This window comes from Ambystoma mexicanum, chromosome 1p (genome assembly GCF_040938575.1).
Source record: "Ambystoma mexicanum isolate Mex_15411 chromosome 1p, UKY_AmexF1_1, whole genome shotgun sequence".
NCBI lineage: Eukaryota > Metazoa > Chordata > Amphibia > Caudata > Ambystomatidae > Ambystoma > Ambystoma mexicanum.
This window is the reverse complement of record NC_090921.1, coordinates 1,096,618,295-1,096,636,335: the sequence shown is the minus strand read 5'-3', so window position 1 is coordinate 1,096,636,335 and position 18,041 is coordinate 1,096,618,295. Positions and strand designations below refer to the sequence as shown.

The 18,041-nt window shown below is 48.8% G+C and overlaps 1 protein-coding gene across 3 annotated transcripts in view; it reads left to right on the top strand.

Moving 5' to 3' along the window:
• The window catches only part of DUSP23 (dual specificity phosphatase 23), a 197,494-nt gene that overhangs the window by 137,182 nt on the left and 42,271 nt on the right, over nucleotides 1-18,041 (top strand). For 2 of the 3 annotated variants that reach the window (XM_069604698.1, XM_069604699.1), the window contains exon 2: nucleotides 14,262-14,550. In XM_069604698.1, coding sequence (XP_069460799.1) covers nucleotides 14,281-14,550 — 270 coding nt within the window. In that variant the 5' untranslated portion in view covers nucleotides 14,262-14,280. Of the gene's footprint in view, nucleotides 1-7,542; nucleotides 7,568-14,261; nucleotides 14,551-18,041 lie in introns of those variants that run through there. The other variant, XM_069604700.1, reaches the window with a different exon arrangement.

Here is an 18,041-nt window from a genome sequence, read left to right as displayed (position 1 = left end):
AAATTCTATTTTTGGTATATATAGTGGTGCGTTCTGCAGGATGTATAAAAACCGGGGAAGGGCCAACATCTTGAATAGGGCAGCTCTACCCAGCAGTGTGAGCGGGAGAGTCATCCAGTGCCTCACATCGTTCATAAACCTATCTCTTATTGGATGTAGGTTTTTCTCTGTGTCTTGTGTTAGATCTGTCGAGATCTGTATCCCAAGGTATCGGAACTGCTCTTTTTCAGTTTTGTATGGGCAGTTGTTTAGAGTCGCTGGGTCTAGTCCCTTGATTGGGAATAACAAGGATTTATCATAGTTTACCCTTAGGCCACTAAAGATCCCATAGGTGTTTAGTATATTCGTGCCGATGGGGCAAGAGAGTGCTGGGTCACTTAGATAGATTAGAAGGTCGTCCGCATATAGGGACACTTTGTCCTCCCAGTTCTGTGCCCAGTGGAACCCCCTCCAATCCCGGGACTCTCTCAGCATTATCGCTAGTGGTTCAATTGCCAGGGCAAATAACATCGCTGAGAGGGGGCATCCCTGTCTAGTACCTTTCCCAAGCTCGATGCTGCGTGAGGACCAGCCATTTACTCTAATTTCTGCTGTTGGGGCATTGTATAAGAGTTTGGCCCAGCTTGTGAATTGAGCTCCGAATCCCATTTACCCATTATGAGCCACAGGGCCTCCCAGTGGACCGAATCAAAGGCTTTCTCAAAGTCTATGGTGAGGAGTGCCAGTGTGCCAGTGTGTCCTGTAGAGCTGGTGATCTTTCGATGGCAGTTTGAAGTCTGTGAATATTCATTCGCATGGATCTCTGTGGCATGAAGCCGCATTGGTCCGGGTGGACCAAACAGGTTATCACTTTCTGTAGTCTATTGACTAGTATTTTTGCCAGTATTTTGGCCTCAGTGTTTATAAGGGAGATTGGTCGGTAGGAGCTGCATGCATCTGGAGGTTTGCCTTCCTTGTGTATTACCACTATACTGGCCTTTCTTAGATCTGGCGGGAGGATTCCTTTTTCCTTTGCATGCAAGAACATTTTAAGCATTTGTGGTGCCACTTCTGCTGTGCCAATTTTCTTCCATATTTCCACTGGAAAGCCATTGGGCCCCGGGGTTTTCCCATTTTGGAGCTGGGAGATGGCGGTCGTCAGTTCTTCCTCTGTTATTTCGGCTTCGAGGTCCAGCCTCTGTGTTTCATTTAGTGCTGGAATAGTTAGCATATCCAGTATGCTGGGAGCCGCAGGGGTCGCCGCCGGGGCATATAGCTTTTCATAGTAGGTTGCAAAGACCTCTGCAATATCTGAGTCCGTTGAGGCCCATTCGGTGTTTGTGGTATTTATCCGGCACACTTGGATGTGGCCCTCTTCTCTCCTTTCCAACCATGCAAGCATCTTGCTGGCTATGTCTCCCGTCTCGTATAGTCTGGCACGTATGGTTCTGTGCGCTTGTTTCGCGCATGTCAGCGACACATTATGTATCTTCTTTTGCACCACTTGTAAGGTTGTGTTGTCTTCCACCGCTCCCGTGCTTATGAAATTCGCCTCAGCACGTTTCACCTCTGCTTCTGCGTCCTCCACGTCGTGCTGATGTGCTTTTTTGTGTGCTGTTGTCCAGCTCAGAATTTCGCCTCTCAGAGTTGCCTTGTATGCTTCCCATATTATCCCTGCATCATCCACTGAGTCGTGGTTTAGTTCGAAGTATGTTGCGGTTGCTTCCTGAATTTTCTCTGTTAGTTCTGGGAACCCTAGGTAGTATGCATTCAATCGCCACTTCGGTGGAGGCTGGGGTCTCGCTGTCTCAAGCAGCATCGTGAGTGGGGAGTGATCTGAAATCCCTCTGGGGTGTAGAGTCGCCTCTATCACTTTATGTATATTTTCACCGGGGAGGAAAAAGTAATCCAGCCTGGACATTGACGCGTGTGCGCCTGAGTGAAACGAGAATTGCCTCTCCACTGGATGAAGGTCTCTCCATGCGTCCTTCAGGCCCAGTGCTGACGTAAAGGTAGCAAGCTTAGTTGGTAGTGCCGGATTTTTCCCTCTTGTATGTGTGCGATCCTCACTGATGTTCATCACCTCATTAAAGTCTCCGCCCATTACCAATGTATCTGTCGGGTTGTTTACTATTATCGGTGTAATCTCTTCAATTAAGGCTGCCATGAGTGCTGGGAGCAAATAGACTGCCAATATGGCTATGGTTTGGTTCCATAGTGTGCCTTGCATGAAGACAAATCTGCCTCCAGGGTCTTGGGTTACTTTAGTTATGTCGATCGGGGTTCTTTTGTTTATCAATATTAGCACTCCCCTCGAGCCCATGGAGAAGCATGCGTGGGTTGCCGTCCTATACTTGGTTCTCTTGAAGAATTGGCAGTTTGTGCCTGCCAGATGCGTTTCGGTGAGCATCACTATATCTGGGTTGTGCCGATTTATATATTGCATTACTAGTCTTCGCTTTATGCTGTTCCCAGGCCATTCACATTCCATGTCATGAAGGCTAGTTTTTTTGCTTTATTTCCTGTTGTGGCCATTACTCCTTGGGTTCGGTGCTATTTGCGGATGACCTTCCCTTGCGATCTTCATGCTTGCTATAATTGCTGTAGCCCTGCTCAGCCAAGTGTCAGTTGAATACCTGTGTAACACCCAACTCCCCCTCCCCATACTCCATCCCCAACTGAAGCATCTGTCGCCCATTGAACAAAACATTTAACCAATCAAACTAATTTTAAGTGCGTAGGTCTCTTTGGTATTGGGAATACCTCGGTGTGCACTTGTTACTGTGGGGGGGTTGTGTCGTGCTGGTCTGTGGGCCGCCAGCATTCATTTTCCGGTTGCAATATGTGTCAAAGTCTGTTTGGTTTCGTGCCGTGTATGTTTTCATCATTCATCCGCCTTTGCATTCATTTGTCTTCTTTGTGTGGTTTCGCATCCATTTCTTAGTGTGGTGGTCTCTCTGGTGGTTCGTTTAGCCGTGGCCTGTTTCTTCTCGGTTCTTGTCGTTTGCATGGATTCCAGTCTCCTTTCAGATTTCTCTCTGCCCAGGTCCATGCCTCTTTGGGGTCAGTGAAGTGTATTGTCGTGCCATTATGGTATATCTTCAGCTGAGCTGGGAACAGGAGACCATATTTCACGTTTATTGTCTGAAGGCGCTTTTTGAGGGGGTCAAAAGATTGCCTCATTTTCTGCACTTCTCTAGTGAAGTCTGGGAAGAAACCGATCCTGGAGCCGTTATATGTTATCTCCCCCTCTGTCCTGGCCATTTGCAACACTGCACCTCATCTCTGTAGTTAAGGATCTTCGCTACCACAGTTCACGGCTGTCCTCCAGGAACTGGCCTGCCCGTTGGGACTCGGTGTGCCCTTTCTATTGAGAACAGTTTCGATAGGGTCTTGGTTGCAAATAGATCGGCAAGCCATTGTTCTAGAAAGAGTTCCATGCTCTCCCCCTCAGCCTTTTCGGGCAGGCCAAGAATGCGGATGTTGTTCCTCCTTGACCTGCCCTCTCCCTCTTCTACCCTGCTCTCTCCCTCTTCTACCCTGCTCTCCAGTACCTTTATACGTTCCAGTGCTCTATTCATTTGCTGACCCATACCTCTCAGTTCGTCCTCTGCAACAGATATACGGGTCTCAGCCTCTCCAGTGCGGGAGGAGAGCTTCTGAAGATCATGGCGCAGCAGGGAGACTTCGGTGGAGATGCCGTCCATTTTGACTTCCATAGAGGTTCGCGAGTTGGAGATGGCGTTCATCACATCTCTTAGGGATAGGTTTTCTTCAGGATTTTGTGTATCTTCAGACCTGCTCGTTTCCATTGGTGGAGGCATGTTGGTGGTCGTGAATTGTTCCATTGTGCTATGATTGGTCACTTTTTTCATTGTCGTCTTATCTTTGCCCATTGCAGCTGTTGTCTGTTGGCTTGTTGTTGCTGTGTATAGTGCGGGCTTTAGAGTTCCCGCTCGTCCTGTGGGATAGTCTGTTCAGTGCCGCTTGTGTTTTGTAGGGAAGCTGGTATCCAAAGCGTGCTGTGCACCTGTACGGCTCCTTATTAACTATGTGGGAGCCTCCTCTTGTATTCTATTGCACTTGTTTTGGTGCGCTTCACTACCAGTATGTGCTGCCGGCTGATGGGTTGGCTTGTGGGTCTCGCCTCCCCTCCCCCCCCCCCGGTTATAGGGGTTGTCGCAGTCTGTGCTCCAGTCTGAGGCGCTGCCCTGGGGAAGTCTTGTTCGGCCTAGTTGGATGGGGGGGGGTTTCCCTCCTTTGCCCAACTTTCGCTTCTAGGGTTCGTATGTCCTCCCCTGCCTCCTTTGCACTTGTTGGGTCCCGTTCCCCTTGGTTGCTTCTTACTTTACTGGCAGTTCGTATTGGGGTACTCGTTTGTTGCCTGTACCCTTTATCTCAGGATCTACCTCTGTATCCCTTCCTTATTTCAACAGTCCTTGCATAGCCAGTGTTGTAGGCCGTGTGGGGGGTGGGGTGTTCCGTTTACCCCTCACGCAATGTGGTGCCCTTCTTGGTTCAGTGTCCCGCTTTTTCATCCAACCATCCCCTCTCCTTACTGGCTTAACTCTGCAGGATGTCAGCGGGCGCTCAACGTTATACGGAGCGCCCGCGAGTGTCAGTATTGGCGCGGGAGGCGGTGTTCTGGGCTCCGTCGCCTTTTCCAGTCACCAAGCGGGGGATCAGGGCTCTCCCGCTCGCGTCCACCTCAGGGCCGCCGGATCCCGGAATCGGCCCCGTTGACCGTTCATTGTTTCGTCCGCCCCAGCTGCTTCTGTTTTCAAGGGGGCACCCGTTTCCGGCCCCCGGCGGCCGCTTCAGCAGTGACGATGCGAAGCGTCTCTGACCTCTCTGGGCTCCCCAGCGTTTCCGCACTTCAGCGCCGTTTGCCTCCGAGGGTGCTAGTCCGTTGCGACCGCTCCTCTTACTTGACGCGTAGTGGCCATCTTGGATTCACACCAGTGCCGGTCACGATATTTCTTTCCCCGTGGATTTCTCGGGATCTGGTCAGTGGAATGCTTCCCAACTTCAGCAGATTGTAGCGACGGCTGTCTGCTCTTGTTTGATGTAAGTGTTCGTCTCCGTTTCAACAGTTTTCTTCAGGATTTTGGAATATTCCGCTGGCGGCCCGGGAGCTCAAAAGGATCACGTCTCCATGCTGAGCCCACTGGCCACGCCCCCTGAGGGGACAGTCATTTTGGAAGAGTGACGTCAGGCTGGACCCTTCTTTTTCTTGAAAAAAGACTTAGAGATACTGAGAAATACGGCCTTCACAGAACACAACTGGTCATTCCCAGATGTCATCAGACAATAGTATTGGAGCTGACCCATTCACACCTGACAGCAGCTCTCCACGGGATTGGGACGACCGAGACCCAAGTGGGCTACCTTACCTTTATCTCAGACAGCCCAGAAAATTAAGGCTCACATGACTGCAGTCTGGGAAATCGTAAAATATCATTTAGGTACAGCCCAAGAACATCAAAAGGCTCTACATGATAAACCAGCTGTGATCCGGACTTTTGCCATAGGGGACTCTTGTTTTAGTTTTGTTACCAACCTCGGACATTGAAATGATTTTGAAATGGTATGAACCTTATTAAATCTTAGATAGAAAAGGCCCTTTAAACTACGTAATCACCCAGCCAGTCCGACGGCAAAAGACTCAAATCTCTCATGTCAATTGGCCTCATTACGAGTATGGCGGTAAGGCAACAACGGCGCTGGTATCTCTACCGGCACCATTGTTACCGTACCACCACACTAGGAGTTCTGCTTGCGGGTTCCCTTGCAGCCATCAGGTTTTACCTGGTGGCCATACCAGCACCCGCAAGCAGAACTTGATGGTAGCAACGGTACCGGTAACAACGGTTCCGTTGCTACCACCCTCCCCATTCCCATTGAGCCCTATGGGGCTCAAATGGGAATGGGGAATAATGTTTACCGGCGCCCAGAAAAGGCCAATTACCGGGTCCGGCAAGGTCATAATGACCCGGAAATTTACCTTTCCTGGGTGCCATATAAAAATCAATACCGGCGGCAGCTGTGCCTGTGCTACAGGCACGGATACCACCAGCCTTGTAATGAGGTCCAATGTCTTAAAGGAGTGGAAAATCGACCCCTTTTGAGAATACTACCATTTCCATGGCCTCTTTCTTAATTGACCAAGAACGAGAAGTTCAATTTGCTACCAAAAATCTGCTCCTTCTCTAGCAGGAAGATCACCATGATGTATTAGCCCAATTCCAGAAGCGAGGGGGGGAAGAAGGAAGGATTACCCTAAGCCCACACCAGGGGCATAAAGGCCCGAGAGCATGAGAGAGAGAGAATCAAGTAACATTAATGGTTACAGGAGCCCAAGAAACCCGAATATTGTAAGCAGTCAAACAGCTCACAGAAACTCTTGAAACGCCAAGAGAAGCATATAATAAGAGAGTTACTAATACTCTGGGGAGATAAGTGAGTCATTGGGACAGAGAAACCGGAGGGCACCCCATAAACCAAGTGAAGAACAGATTCAAGGGTGGAGAGGGATCAGGGAAATATCCCTCCACTTAAGGCAACTTGGACATTTTGGTCTTTTCAGGATCTTGAAACTTTACAAAATAAAGTTGAGAAACATTTGGAACTTTGACAGAGGGTCAAGAAATGTTAAACTAGGGTGAATTGTTTTCTACAGATAATCCTTGGATCCGGAACCAGGAGGGATATGGATTCCTGGAAACCAGAGAGAGATAGGGGTGAACAACTCTGAAGGCAGGCAAACTGCCTAGTTTTTCTTTTATATTTTTGCTAAGTGGTAGGGCAGGTTTAGAGGAGAGGTTTGTACAGAGGACTATTTTGTAATGTTGACAAGCACCTTTAATATAGTTTGGAGGGACAGGCACTCCCGTTTTAGCAGTAGGGCTAGAAGGGTGTTTTCTTTTAAGTTAAATAAAACCCTTTGACAACATGTCCTCGGGTCTGTGTCCTCCTTCTGGCGTGCCACACAACTCATGCTGAATCTAGAAGAAATTGGAAAAAAGCCATAGAATCTGCCTCCCTGCAACAGTCACTCAACCTGCTCTACTACCCTTGTAGCTTTTTGGTTTGCAATTGTCCCTCAACATTCAAGAATTCAATAGAAGCTGTGGATCTCTGATACTGCACAAGCTCACCGCATTGCCAACACTGCCCATCGTATACATACATTACTTTAAAGCCAATAGTGATTCGTCTCCAGCAGCAGTGACACTGCACAGAGATCATTTAGGGTGGACTGTCAGAAACTGAAAACTATAGATCACTACGGAGGCAAGGTTAGGTTCCTGCACCCATTGCTGAAGAACTAAAGGGCCATTTGCCCCCTGTTCTTCTCTGCGGCTGTGACGGGTCCATCAAATGATTGCAAGACCCAAGGGAGCGAGGAAAGAACTAGCATGCGCAGAGGGGAGGCTGGGGGAATGCCAGAGCAGCACGGGCGAGGCAGGGCCGACCGAGGGAGGGTTCGTTTCTGTGCAGGGGGGTTTGCTTTTATCCGAGTAAAACCTCGAACCCGCCCAGATTCTGCGGACTGTGTCTTAATCCCCGAAGAGGAATGCGAATATTAGTAAGTGGTGTCTACATTTTTCCTGAGTTTTGCTGTGCAGCATTCCTCGCTGCATGTTTTATTGCTTTTATTTTCACCCAGGCAACTATGATGAACTTTTAGAGGTTGTGTTTGTGGAGAATCGCAGGCTTAGAGCAAAGTCGTTGAAACTGTGAGGTTGTTTACCAACCGCAAGGGTTTGAGGGGCGGGGACATTTTCTTCTCCATATGTGCTCACAATTGTTTTTCTTAGGTTTTGCGTTATTGTTTGTATTTGCTCATTCCCTTTCGTAACCCTGGGCGTGGTTTCAGAGCTTGAGGTCTGAATGTGACATGCAGCAAGGGTGAGGGGGGGGAAGTCTGGGCATTGACGGGCACGTGACTGGGTTAGTTCCTGGAGATTGGGGTCTTCTCTCTTGTGCTATACAAGGCACGTCATATTATGTATGGCATGTTTGCCTTGCTGCTTTGCAAACCAGCACCTGGGTCGTTCACCATAACGGCGCAAATGGCTGCATTATGTCTGTTGGAGAAACTGCATATTTTGTGGTGTGGGTTTGATTTTTGGGCGTTTGTGACAATCCCTCTCTCTGCTGCACTCATGACCCACCTGCTGGCTGAACTTGTGAGTTAACTGCACTTCCACCTTTCCTGCTCTTGCGCGATCTGAATGACACAAGGCCTAGTAAGATCGTAAGATTGTCATTTTGTCCTCCCTTTGTTTCCCCCGCCTTGTCTTGTCCCGCCTAGAAACACGTGTACAGGTGCGTTATAAATGCCGCATCATATCATATATCCCTCCTCTCAGGCAGCTCAGACAAACACAACAAACGCCTTAGTGGCACTCCCTCACTGCCGGCAGATCTCGAGAGCGGCTGAAGTCCAGAAGCTCCAGGTAGGATGTCTGCATGTGGGGTGCCGTGTACCCGTGAGGGGCGATTATCAAGACAATCACTTTGTACCTGTGGACAGTGCCGCGCCAGGTCTGCCAGCGCCCTGTGCAAGATTTTTCTTTGCGTGCAGACCGAAAAAAACGTTCTCCCAGTCCCTTGCCGGGTGCTGCCCATAAACGCACAATACAAGAATAGTGGGGGCTCAGTTGTTGTTTGTTTGTACATGCACTTGCCCGATCTGAATGACACCTGGCCTAGTATGATCGTTTGTCTGTCCTCCCTTTGTCCCCCCTCCCTTGCCTCGTCGTGCCTTGAAACACCTGTGTATAGGCGTGTTATAAATGCCATATCATATCATATATCATTTAGTGACCCAAGAGACCCGTGGTTCATTAATTGACTCGAACAAACACAGCAACTTATCCCCCGCTATTCTTGTATTTTGTGTTTGAGGGCCGTGCCAGGCACGAGTGAGTCTTTATTAGACGTTGGCACTGCACCAGTTGAACTGTATATATAACAAGGAGGACCGTTTTGGGATTTCCTACTGTGAGTTACCCAGTTCAGTATTCACACTTACGAAACACACAGTTTCTTTGTTAAAAGAGAGAGTTGCAAGGGAGCAGACGTGTCTCTAGTTTAATTCTCAAGCGAATGTTCATGCACAGTGTCCTGCTAAAAAACACATATTAGACCATGCTGGGTCATGCGTTTGCTGCTTCTTAGATGAAAAGAAAAACACATTTTTTTGAAGAGGGCTTTTACCTACTGGCCCATATTTCGAGCCCTGATGAATGTGGTTTAATCACCCCTTACCACAGAAACTGGTCGGCTATGCAATGACCTGACCCAAGAATATAACGACACTACCTGGAGTCAGTGCATTTGGTTCATGGATCCCCAATTTAAACAACCCTGAGGATCCCTCTTCTAATGAAAAAACTAAGAGAAAAAATGTATTGAAAAAGCTATCGAAGAACAGTCCATCACTCTTTGCTTGTTTTTAACACTTTGCACCTGCTTAATAGAGAAAACCCATTAAAAAAATGTGTTTTTCTTTTCATCTAAGAAGCAGCAAACGCATGACCCAGCATGGTCTAATATGTGTTTTTTAGCACGACACTGTGCATGAACATTCGCTTGAGAATTAAACTAGAGACACGTCTGCTCCCTTGCAACTCTCTCTTTTAACAAAGAAACTGTGTGTTTCGTAAGTGTGAATACTGCACCAGTTGAACCAATAGCAAATAAAGAGCACTTTGCTTCCTGCTCATTGTCATGCAAACTTATCTATCGCCGCACCGTCGGAGCGCACTTTGAGCCGGCGCTGCCTGTGGTTGATTTCATTTCTTATTTCCCTTGAAGTGTCTTCCCATAGGTTGTAATTCTAGAATATTTCATACCTGCTCAAATCGTTTCTTGCCTCTTAAGGCAATCTGTCTACTAAAATTAAGTTTCGCAAATCCTTCCGACATTGACACCAAGTACAGGTGTCGGCATTCTAAGCCTACATGGACTGGTTGCATGCATATCAAATTGTGTTATAGCAGGACATTTAGTAGTCCGTCCAGCATACACCGATGCCCCCCAAATCCTATGCTGTGTAGTCGGATGCGTTGTCTCACACAGGACCGTAGTCAATCATTGCGGCAAATACGTCTCTCCATAAATTATGATCTAATGAATAGAACACATTGCAAATGGTGGCACACCCTCCAGATTCTGTTGGGATTAAGTTTGTGAATTAATTGGTATAGAGTGCACCACCAATGGAATAACTTCTCAGCCGAGCATGCAGTAGGAATTTGTGATGCAAATGTGTGTTAATTTGTCATCATCGGGCATCCTGGAACTCAGTGTGATGGTTGTATGACAGATGCAATGCCATGTGGTGGTCTATTAAAACAAGTGTATTCTCGTGAATATAGATTGGTCATGGGGAGGGCGTTCCTCCAGTGGTGGGGTGCTCCACATCTACTGCTCCATGTTTTTCCATATCTTGTCTTTGCCACTACTAGTTGCGTGTGGACTGTTGTGTAAGTTTGCGCATTAATAGCATGGTCGTTGAAGCACTGTGCATAGGGCGAGTGTGTGATTCTTTACTTTACCCATACCTAGTGCTAGCTCTTCAGCTGTGTTGGGGCCCTGGTTCTCATTTTCTCAGGCCAACATCTGCTACATGGTGTGTGCAACTTTTTGTATTCTTTGTGGTCAGTGTTCTGGTAGCTCCGTACATAGTGTTGGTAAGGCCTAGTGGCGATTTAGCTAGAGCCCGAGTAACTATAGAGGCTCCAGCCGTCAGGATGCAAGCGCAGTCGAATGTGCCTCGTCTTGTTGCTAATCGTGAGTGGGAACCGGGAAGGTTCCGGCTGCAAGTGCAGCCGGAAAGTGCATCCTTTTGGGTGGCTGAGATTTAAATTGGCATATTTCCCAGGATACAAGGAAAGTCCTGTGAAAGCCATAGGCTCGTGCAAGATACCAGATGCAGATGGGGAAGTAGAACATTTATTTTCCTTTAAAAAAAAAACATAATTTTTCATCTATTCAACGTGACGGGTATGGAGGCCAAGAAATGAAGAGTGGATGGGACAATAGGTGGTGGCATTCCAGCCTACATAATTTTTCATCTAGTGGGAGCAGCCACCACTGCTTTCTACTAAACTTCCTGGCATTTGCGTGTATTTGCACCTAACCGTCTGACGTAACATACTCCGGCTTTGTGCAACCCTAGGCTCTCCCCTTCCAGTGGTTAGCTGTACTTTGTGTTTTTTGTGTTTCTCTAGGTCCTTTCTTTTGCGATTACTATTGTACTGTGATCTTATGTCTTTTTTCTCTCCGACTCTCTAGGTCCTCCCCTAACTGTGGTTACTGTGTACTGTGATCTTGTGTCTTTTAGGCTCTCTTCCCCTCTCTGGGACCCCACCCCGCTGTGGGTCCCTTTTGGCACTGTTGTGTGTACCTGGCTGCCCCTTCTGTATCTTCCCTACTGTGTGACCACGCCCCCCCTGCACATCCTGCATTGCACGGCACAGGCTGTGCATCTCTCCTCTCCTTTCTTTCGCTCCCTCCTCCTACTTCCTCCCCGCATCCTCTATGGTGCTCTGCGTCTCCCCTAACTGCTACTGTATATCCCATCCTATCCCTCTCACTACGTCAGGAAGAAAGAAGTTCAAGAGGGACATCCTGGTCTCCAACCCAGGCCTCCCTATCGCCGATAGCTACATCAGTGCTTCCTCCAGACAGACTCTTACCAACATCTTCTTTGTCGTTCCTTCTCCAGACCTATGGACCCCTCATATGGTCTCTGTTCTCTTTCCTTTATCCCCTCTCCCATTAATGGTGGCACTCGATGGGAAGTCCTCTTGGCCTCCTTCCACTCCTCCAAGACCATCATTAATGTCTATCTGAATGGCACCGTCTTTGTCTCAGACCCTCAGCCCAATCTCCTCCTTTTTGATAGGTGTCACCCGCGTCTTACCAACTTCTTTCCCTCTCCTGCTACTCCTACCAGCACCTCTCTTGCTCCTACGCCACCTCCTTCTGCCACCATCTTTCTGGCACCCTCCTCACCCTCTCGGGCTACTTTGCCTTCTCCTTCTTTGGCCACTATTGGGCCCCTCTAACACCTCCGCAGGGCATACCTCAAGCCTGTACCCCTTGACAGAAGTCTTTCAAATGTGGCAACCTGATCCACGTCGCTACTCTCCACTCTCGCTCTGCTAGCAAACACTCCTCTATCATCTGTCACCCCCTTGAAGAACTTGACCTGTATGTCCTCACCGAGACATGGCTCTCGGCCAGCTCTGTCACGAGTTTTGACACACTCCTCCCTGGTTGCTACAAAATCCTCTCCGAACCCAGAACCAACCATCCCAGAGGGTGGAGTAGCTCTGATCTTTCCAGAGTGGGGCCCTGCCTCTGTCATTTCTAAGCAGGCCCACTCCTCCTTTGAATGCCTGGTCTGCAGGTTCTCTATCTCTCTTGACCTTTCTCTGACTCTGGCCAGGTCGCCCTCTTCCTCTCAGAGTGCCTCTACCGCTCAACTTCTCCTCAGAGACCTCAACATCCATCCGGATGCTTGGATGCTTCTAATCCCTCCTCGGGGCTCTTCCGCAACCTCTGTGACACTCTTTCCATTCTGCTCTCTGGTCCGACGCACTCTGCCGAGCACACCGGTTCTCATCTCCTCGGCCATCCCCCTTCCGAACTCTCTCACCACTCCTCTCTCTTGGACTGACCACTTTCTGCTCTCCTCTCACCTGAAGCTCTCTGTCCCCCAGGTGAAGCCAAACCCAACACTGCCACCTACCCTATCGGTCATCCGGCCCATGAAGCATGCGTCAGTTGATGCCTTCACCGCTACTTTCTGTGTTCCTCCTACACCTGTTGCTGACTCACACTCAGGCACAGCCCTCTCTAACCTGCATCTTTCTATCTCCAACACTCTGGATGTTCTTGCCTCTGTCATGAGGAATCCGGCTGAAGCCTACCTCCAAGTGCAACTCTTGGTATGACTCCGATCTTGTCACCCTGAAATGCAAGTGTAGTGTGGCTGAGAGGAAATGGAGGGCATCGGGTGCATCCTCTGACAAAATGGCCTGCCGCCTGCCCCAAAGGCAATACAGACTCTGTCCTGTCCAAGAAGAGAGCCCACATTCAAGCCTGTGTCTCTGTGGCTTCTAACAACACGGCCAAACTTTTAAAAATCTGCAAGGAGCGGGCTAATCCTTCTGCAGTCTCCACCTCTCCTGTTTCCTCCCATACCCTCTGTACGGCTCTCGCTTCATCACTAAAACTCAGGACATCCTGTCCCTTTTCTCCTCTTCCTCTCCCTCTCTTGGCCCCCCTCTAGTCGCCTCTCCTCATGGGCGTAATTTTAGGGGGGGGGGGGTCAGGGGTTTTTGTCCCCCCCAACTTTCATGGCACAGCATTTTGTCCGCATTCATTTTGCTGGGGCACCTTTTATTCAAATGTCATGTCCCCCCCAACATTTTCAGCAAAGTTACTCCAGTGCCTCTCCTACCACCCCTGACAATGTTTGTAGACTAGTCCGATCTATGAAAGTGTTGTCCAAACAGGTGCTCTGCTGCTCCTCCAGAACCACCAAGGACCACATTGACACCCTCGCTCCAGCCTTGGCCGATTTCTGCAATCACTCTTTTGCCACTGGAACTTTCCCCTCTCCCCTCAAGCCCTGCCTTGTGCACCCCCGCTTGAAAAATCTTTTTGTCGACATACAGGGTGAGGGTGCAGGGCCCCCAAATCTCACTAGCTAGTGCTTTTGGTATGGAGGATAAGATAAATGGCCCTCAGAAAATAACTTTTTTAATTGTATTTGATATTTTATTCATTTCTTTGCATGGCGTTCAGTGGAATGCGTATGACTTCAAGTGTAAAGGTAACAAATAGCAGAGCGAAGGAACAAGAGGGAGAGTAAAGTATAACCAGCATTTCATTTCCTTATATAATACATGAAAGGGATAGTTTTGGTCTCCATGAAAGAGTTAGTCAGCGTTTGGGTGTAGCTGGGTGCTCCATATTTCAGTCATTAATTTTTCTGAATGTAGGGTCAGAAATATTTTTTGACCTATAAAAATAGGTCCCAGATAGAAAAAGAATGAATGAAGAGTAACAATAAACCAGGTAGGTGATTTATTTTTCTTTGAAAGATTGTTGTTGGAAGCAGTTTACTGAAATGCAAGTGAAATTTGGATACATCGACAGAGTATCTAAACGGTCAGAATCCAATTTTCTAATTGATGTGTTGCAGCTTCTTTATCTTTGTTAATGCTATATTTTAAACTATTGTCTCTTGGATCTAGCTCTCTTTGCCAGTGAACAATGCAATCTTTGAACCCGCCCAACTTCTCATGGGTGGAGCCGAACTTGCTGGCAGGCCTGGCAATGCCACGACATCCAGGTCACTATGAGTACATGCACGAGGCTGGCATCCGCCACCTGGTGAGCTTGTCGGAGCGAAACCCACCGTATCACGACACCTGCCCGGGAATTCAGCTTCACCACATTCGCATCGTGGACTTCTGCGCCCCATCCCTGGACCAGATCAAGCGCTTCCTCAAGGTTGTAGAGGATGCCAAAGCCAAGGGAGAGGTGGGTACTGATCAAGCAGTGTGTGGAGAGGGCCTGGGGAAAGGGGCCTACATGGTTTGTGAGTGGTTGAGGCATGAAAGTGAAATTGCTCGTCACTCTGACCTTGTCACCCTTAAACGCAAGTGCAGGGTGGCTGAGAGGAAATGGCTAGCTTCTTGTGCATCCTCTGACAAACTGGCCTGTCGCCTGCTCCAAAGGCAATACCGCTCTCTGTCTGCACTAAGAAGAGAGCCCACATCTGAGCCTCTCTGCGGCATCTAACAACTCAGCCAAACTCTTTAAAATCTGCAAGGAACTGGGCAATCCTGCTGCAGTCTCTACCTCTCTTGTCCCCTCCCAGGCACTCTGCACGTGGCCATGACTTCTCATTTCATCTATAAAACCCAGGACATCCTGTCAACCCTATTGTCCTTTCCTCCTCCTCCCTCTACTCTCTCCTCTACCTCTGCCCCCCTGTGGCCACCTCTCCTCCTTCTTTCTCTTCATTTTCTCTTTTTTCCCTAACAAGGTTTCTAGACAAGTCTGATCTATGAAAGTCTCGTCAAAACAGGTTCTTCCCTGTTCTTCCTAAACCATCAAGGACCACATTGACACCATCGCTCCTGCCCTGGCTGACTTCTGCAACCACTCCTTCACCATTGGATGGAGCCTTCCCTTCCTCCTGAAGCTCTCTCGTGAACCCTCTTCTCAAGAAACCCTCAACCAACCCCTTCTGCCCAGCTAATTATTGCCGATCTCCATCACTCCTTTCCTGGCAAACTCCTGGAAAAGCTGGCCATCGCCCAGTTAAATCTTCACATTGAATCTGTTGGTTGTCTCCATGACCATCAGTTTGGCTTCAGAGCAGCCAGAAGCATGGGAACTGCTCTCCTGAACATCCGTGAAGACCTGCTCTCTAACCTTGATTCTAATCTTCTCCTCTATCATCTTATTCAATCTCTCTTCTGCCTTTGACACAGTCAACCATGACATCCTGCTCCATCGTCTCAGTGATAACCTGGGTATCATTGATCAGGCCCTGGCCTGGCTGACCTCGTTCCTCTCTGATCGACCCTCTCAGGTCCAACTTGGGTCCTTCCTTTCCTCTATCTCACTCTCTACCTGTGGTGTTCCCCAGTGGCCTAACCTCTCTCCCTGGCTGTTCAACCACTACCTGGCACCTCTCGCCCACCGCATTGCTGCTCTCTGCTGAAACTTTCAGTGCTATGCGGATGACACTCAACTCATTTTCAGACTCCTCTCTGCCACCTTTTTCCCTTCACTCATCTCAGACTGTCTTCTATCCAGAAGTGGTGTGCCGCCAACAATCTCTGCCTTAATGCCAGTAAGACAGAGATTCTCCTCATCGGCACACCTTCCTTTCCTATCACTCTATGGCCGGCCTCTCCTAGCCCTCTTCCTGCTCCTACCTGTGAGGCTAAGAACCTCTGGGTCATCTTCGACTCCACACTCTTCTTTTCTCCTCACATCTGACGTCTCTAAGAAGTCAAACTACCAACTTCACCTCCTCACAGGTAATCTTCCTTTCCTCTCCTTTCCACAGAAGCTCACTGTCTCTAGAGCTCTGGTCCTCTCTAGACTGGACTACTGCAACAGCCTCTTTCTAAATCTACCTGCTTCTACTCTCCGCCCTCTGCAACTCGCCCAGAACAGGACTGCAAGACTTGTCCTTGGCCTCAAGCCCAGGGATCGTATCTCTCCAGCCCTGAAATCTCTCCATTGGCTCCAAGTGGCTGCAAGGGTTAAGTGCACGACCCTCTGCATTGTCCACAAGGCCTTCTGGGCCCTGAGTCCTCAATGCCTTCCTACTCAAGCTCTTCGCTCCTTCACCTCAAACACCCTCAGGGTCAGTCGCTTCTCCAAGCAACAAGTTGGTGGTAGATCTCATTCTTCAGCTTCCCTCAAGACCTTCCTCTTTGCTTCTGTCTGCTCTCTTCCTCTCCCCTGCTGATCTCCTGTCTGATACTGCACTGGTCATCTGGCTACCCTCTGATTTCGGGCCCAGGTCCCTGCCCGCCCAGTTGCATACCTGCACTGCCTCCCGGCAACCCTTGCACTTGGGTCTGTATCTGTAACCCTACAGTCCCCCTACCTGCACTTTTGGACTCCTGCTGTCTGCACTTACTCTTGCACCTGCCACCTGCTGGCTGCACTTCTTTTTATTGTTTGATCCCACGTACAGCACTGCCTCCTCCCCTTTCCCCTGGCACTTTTACCCTCCCTTGCACTTGTGCGATCTCAATGTCACTTGGCCTAGTAAAATTGTTGTCTCAGTCCTCCCTCTGTTCCCCCTTCCTTGCCTCGTCGCACCTTGAAACACTTGTGTATAGACGCGTTACAAATGCCATATCATATCATTAGTAGAGGACGGCACACCATGCATTCTGTTGAGAGCCATGCCAGTTGCCAAAATTGGTTAGAAGAGCCAAAGCTAAACTATCAAATATAATGTTCTGTAAATCGTGCAGCTTCATATTAAATAATGGAAGGGTTGTAATATAGGATGTTGCCGTGAATATCATTATGATATATAGTGGATGATTTTCAGGGCATGCTGCCTCACAAGGAATGTAAAGCTTCCCTGCTTGCTTTCACTCCAATTTCAATGCAGACACACTAATAATGTATTTGCTTTTTTAAATCTATTTTTTTCTATTTATAGATTATGCATGTCATTGTTTTAAACATGCAAACAGGCCACTACTCAAACTGCAGATATATGTCTTTGTTTCTACAGATTTTATAGGCAGAGTCTGCAGATCTTTACCCCGTGTTTTCGCTTACCCAGGTTGCTCTGCATCATTGCAATGGTTTAGTTTAGAAAATAGCCTTGGCAGAGTGATGTTGAGCAGCCAAGCAAGATTGCTGCCTGACTGAGGATCTCCGGCCCTACGGCATCCTTAGACTAAATGAATCCTGCTGTGCCCAACTAACCAAGCATCTGACATCGGTTGCAGCCGGCGACAGGGGTCTTAGGACCTGTGGGCTGAATTTGGTGAAGATCTGTAGTGTACAAGCGGAGTGGCGAGAGTCAGAACACGCGCTTTTTACGGACACTGTGACACAAAGGCGATCTAACGGCTCCCTCGTGCACCTTCGTAGGAACTGCCTGATGTATAGTGTAGAGGGTGGTGCCTGGAGCTACTCCCTAAGTGTGAGCATTGACCTAGGAAAGCAGCAGCACAACCCGGTCCAATACCCGAGATCCTGCTGAAACCCGAGCCGAAAGACGATCGCCTATGGTGGCAGGCGTGATCACCCTGCTGGAGGAGGGGAGCTCTGGCCATCGAGGCTGCTGACCCGAGGATTACAGCCGAGAGGCAGATTCGGGTGGTGTGATCTAGGCACGTCGGATGGCGGGGTCACGCCTTGGACTGAAACCCGGTGGGGTGGCTACACATAAACTTACAGGCAGACGCTGCATTGCCGATGAATATGAGATCCAGAATATATTCGCGTTGACACCGGAGTGGTGTCAGGAGTGAGTGCAG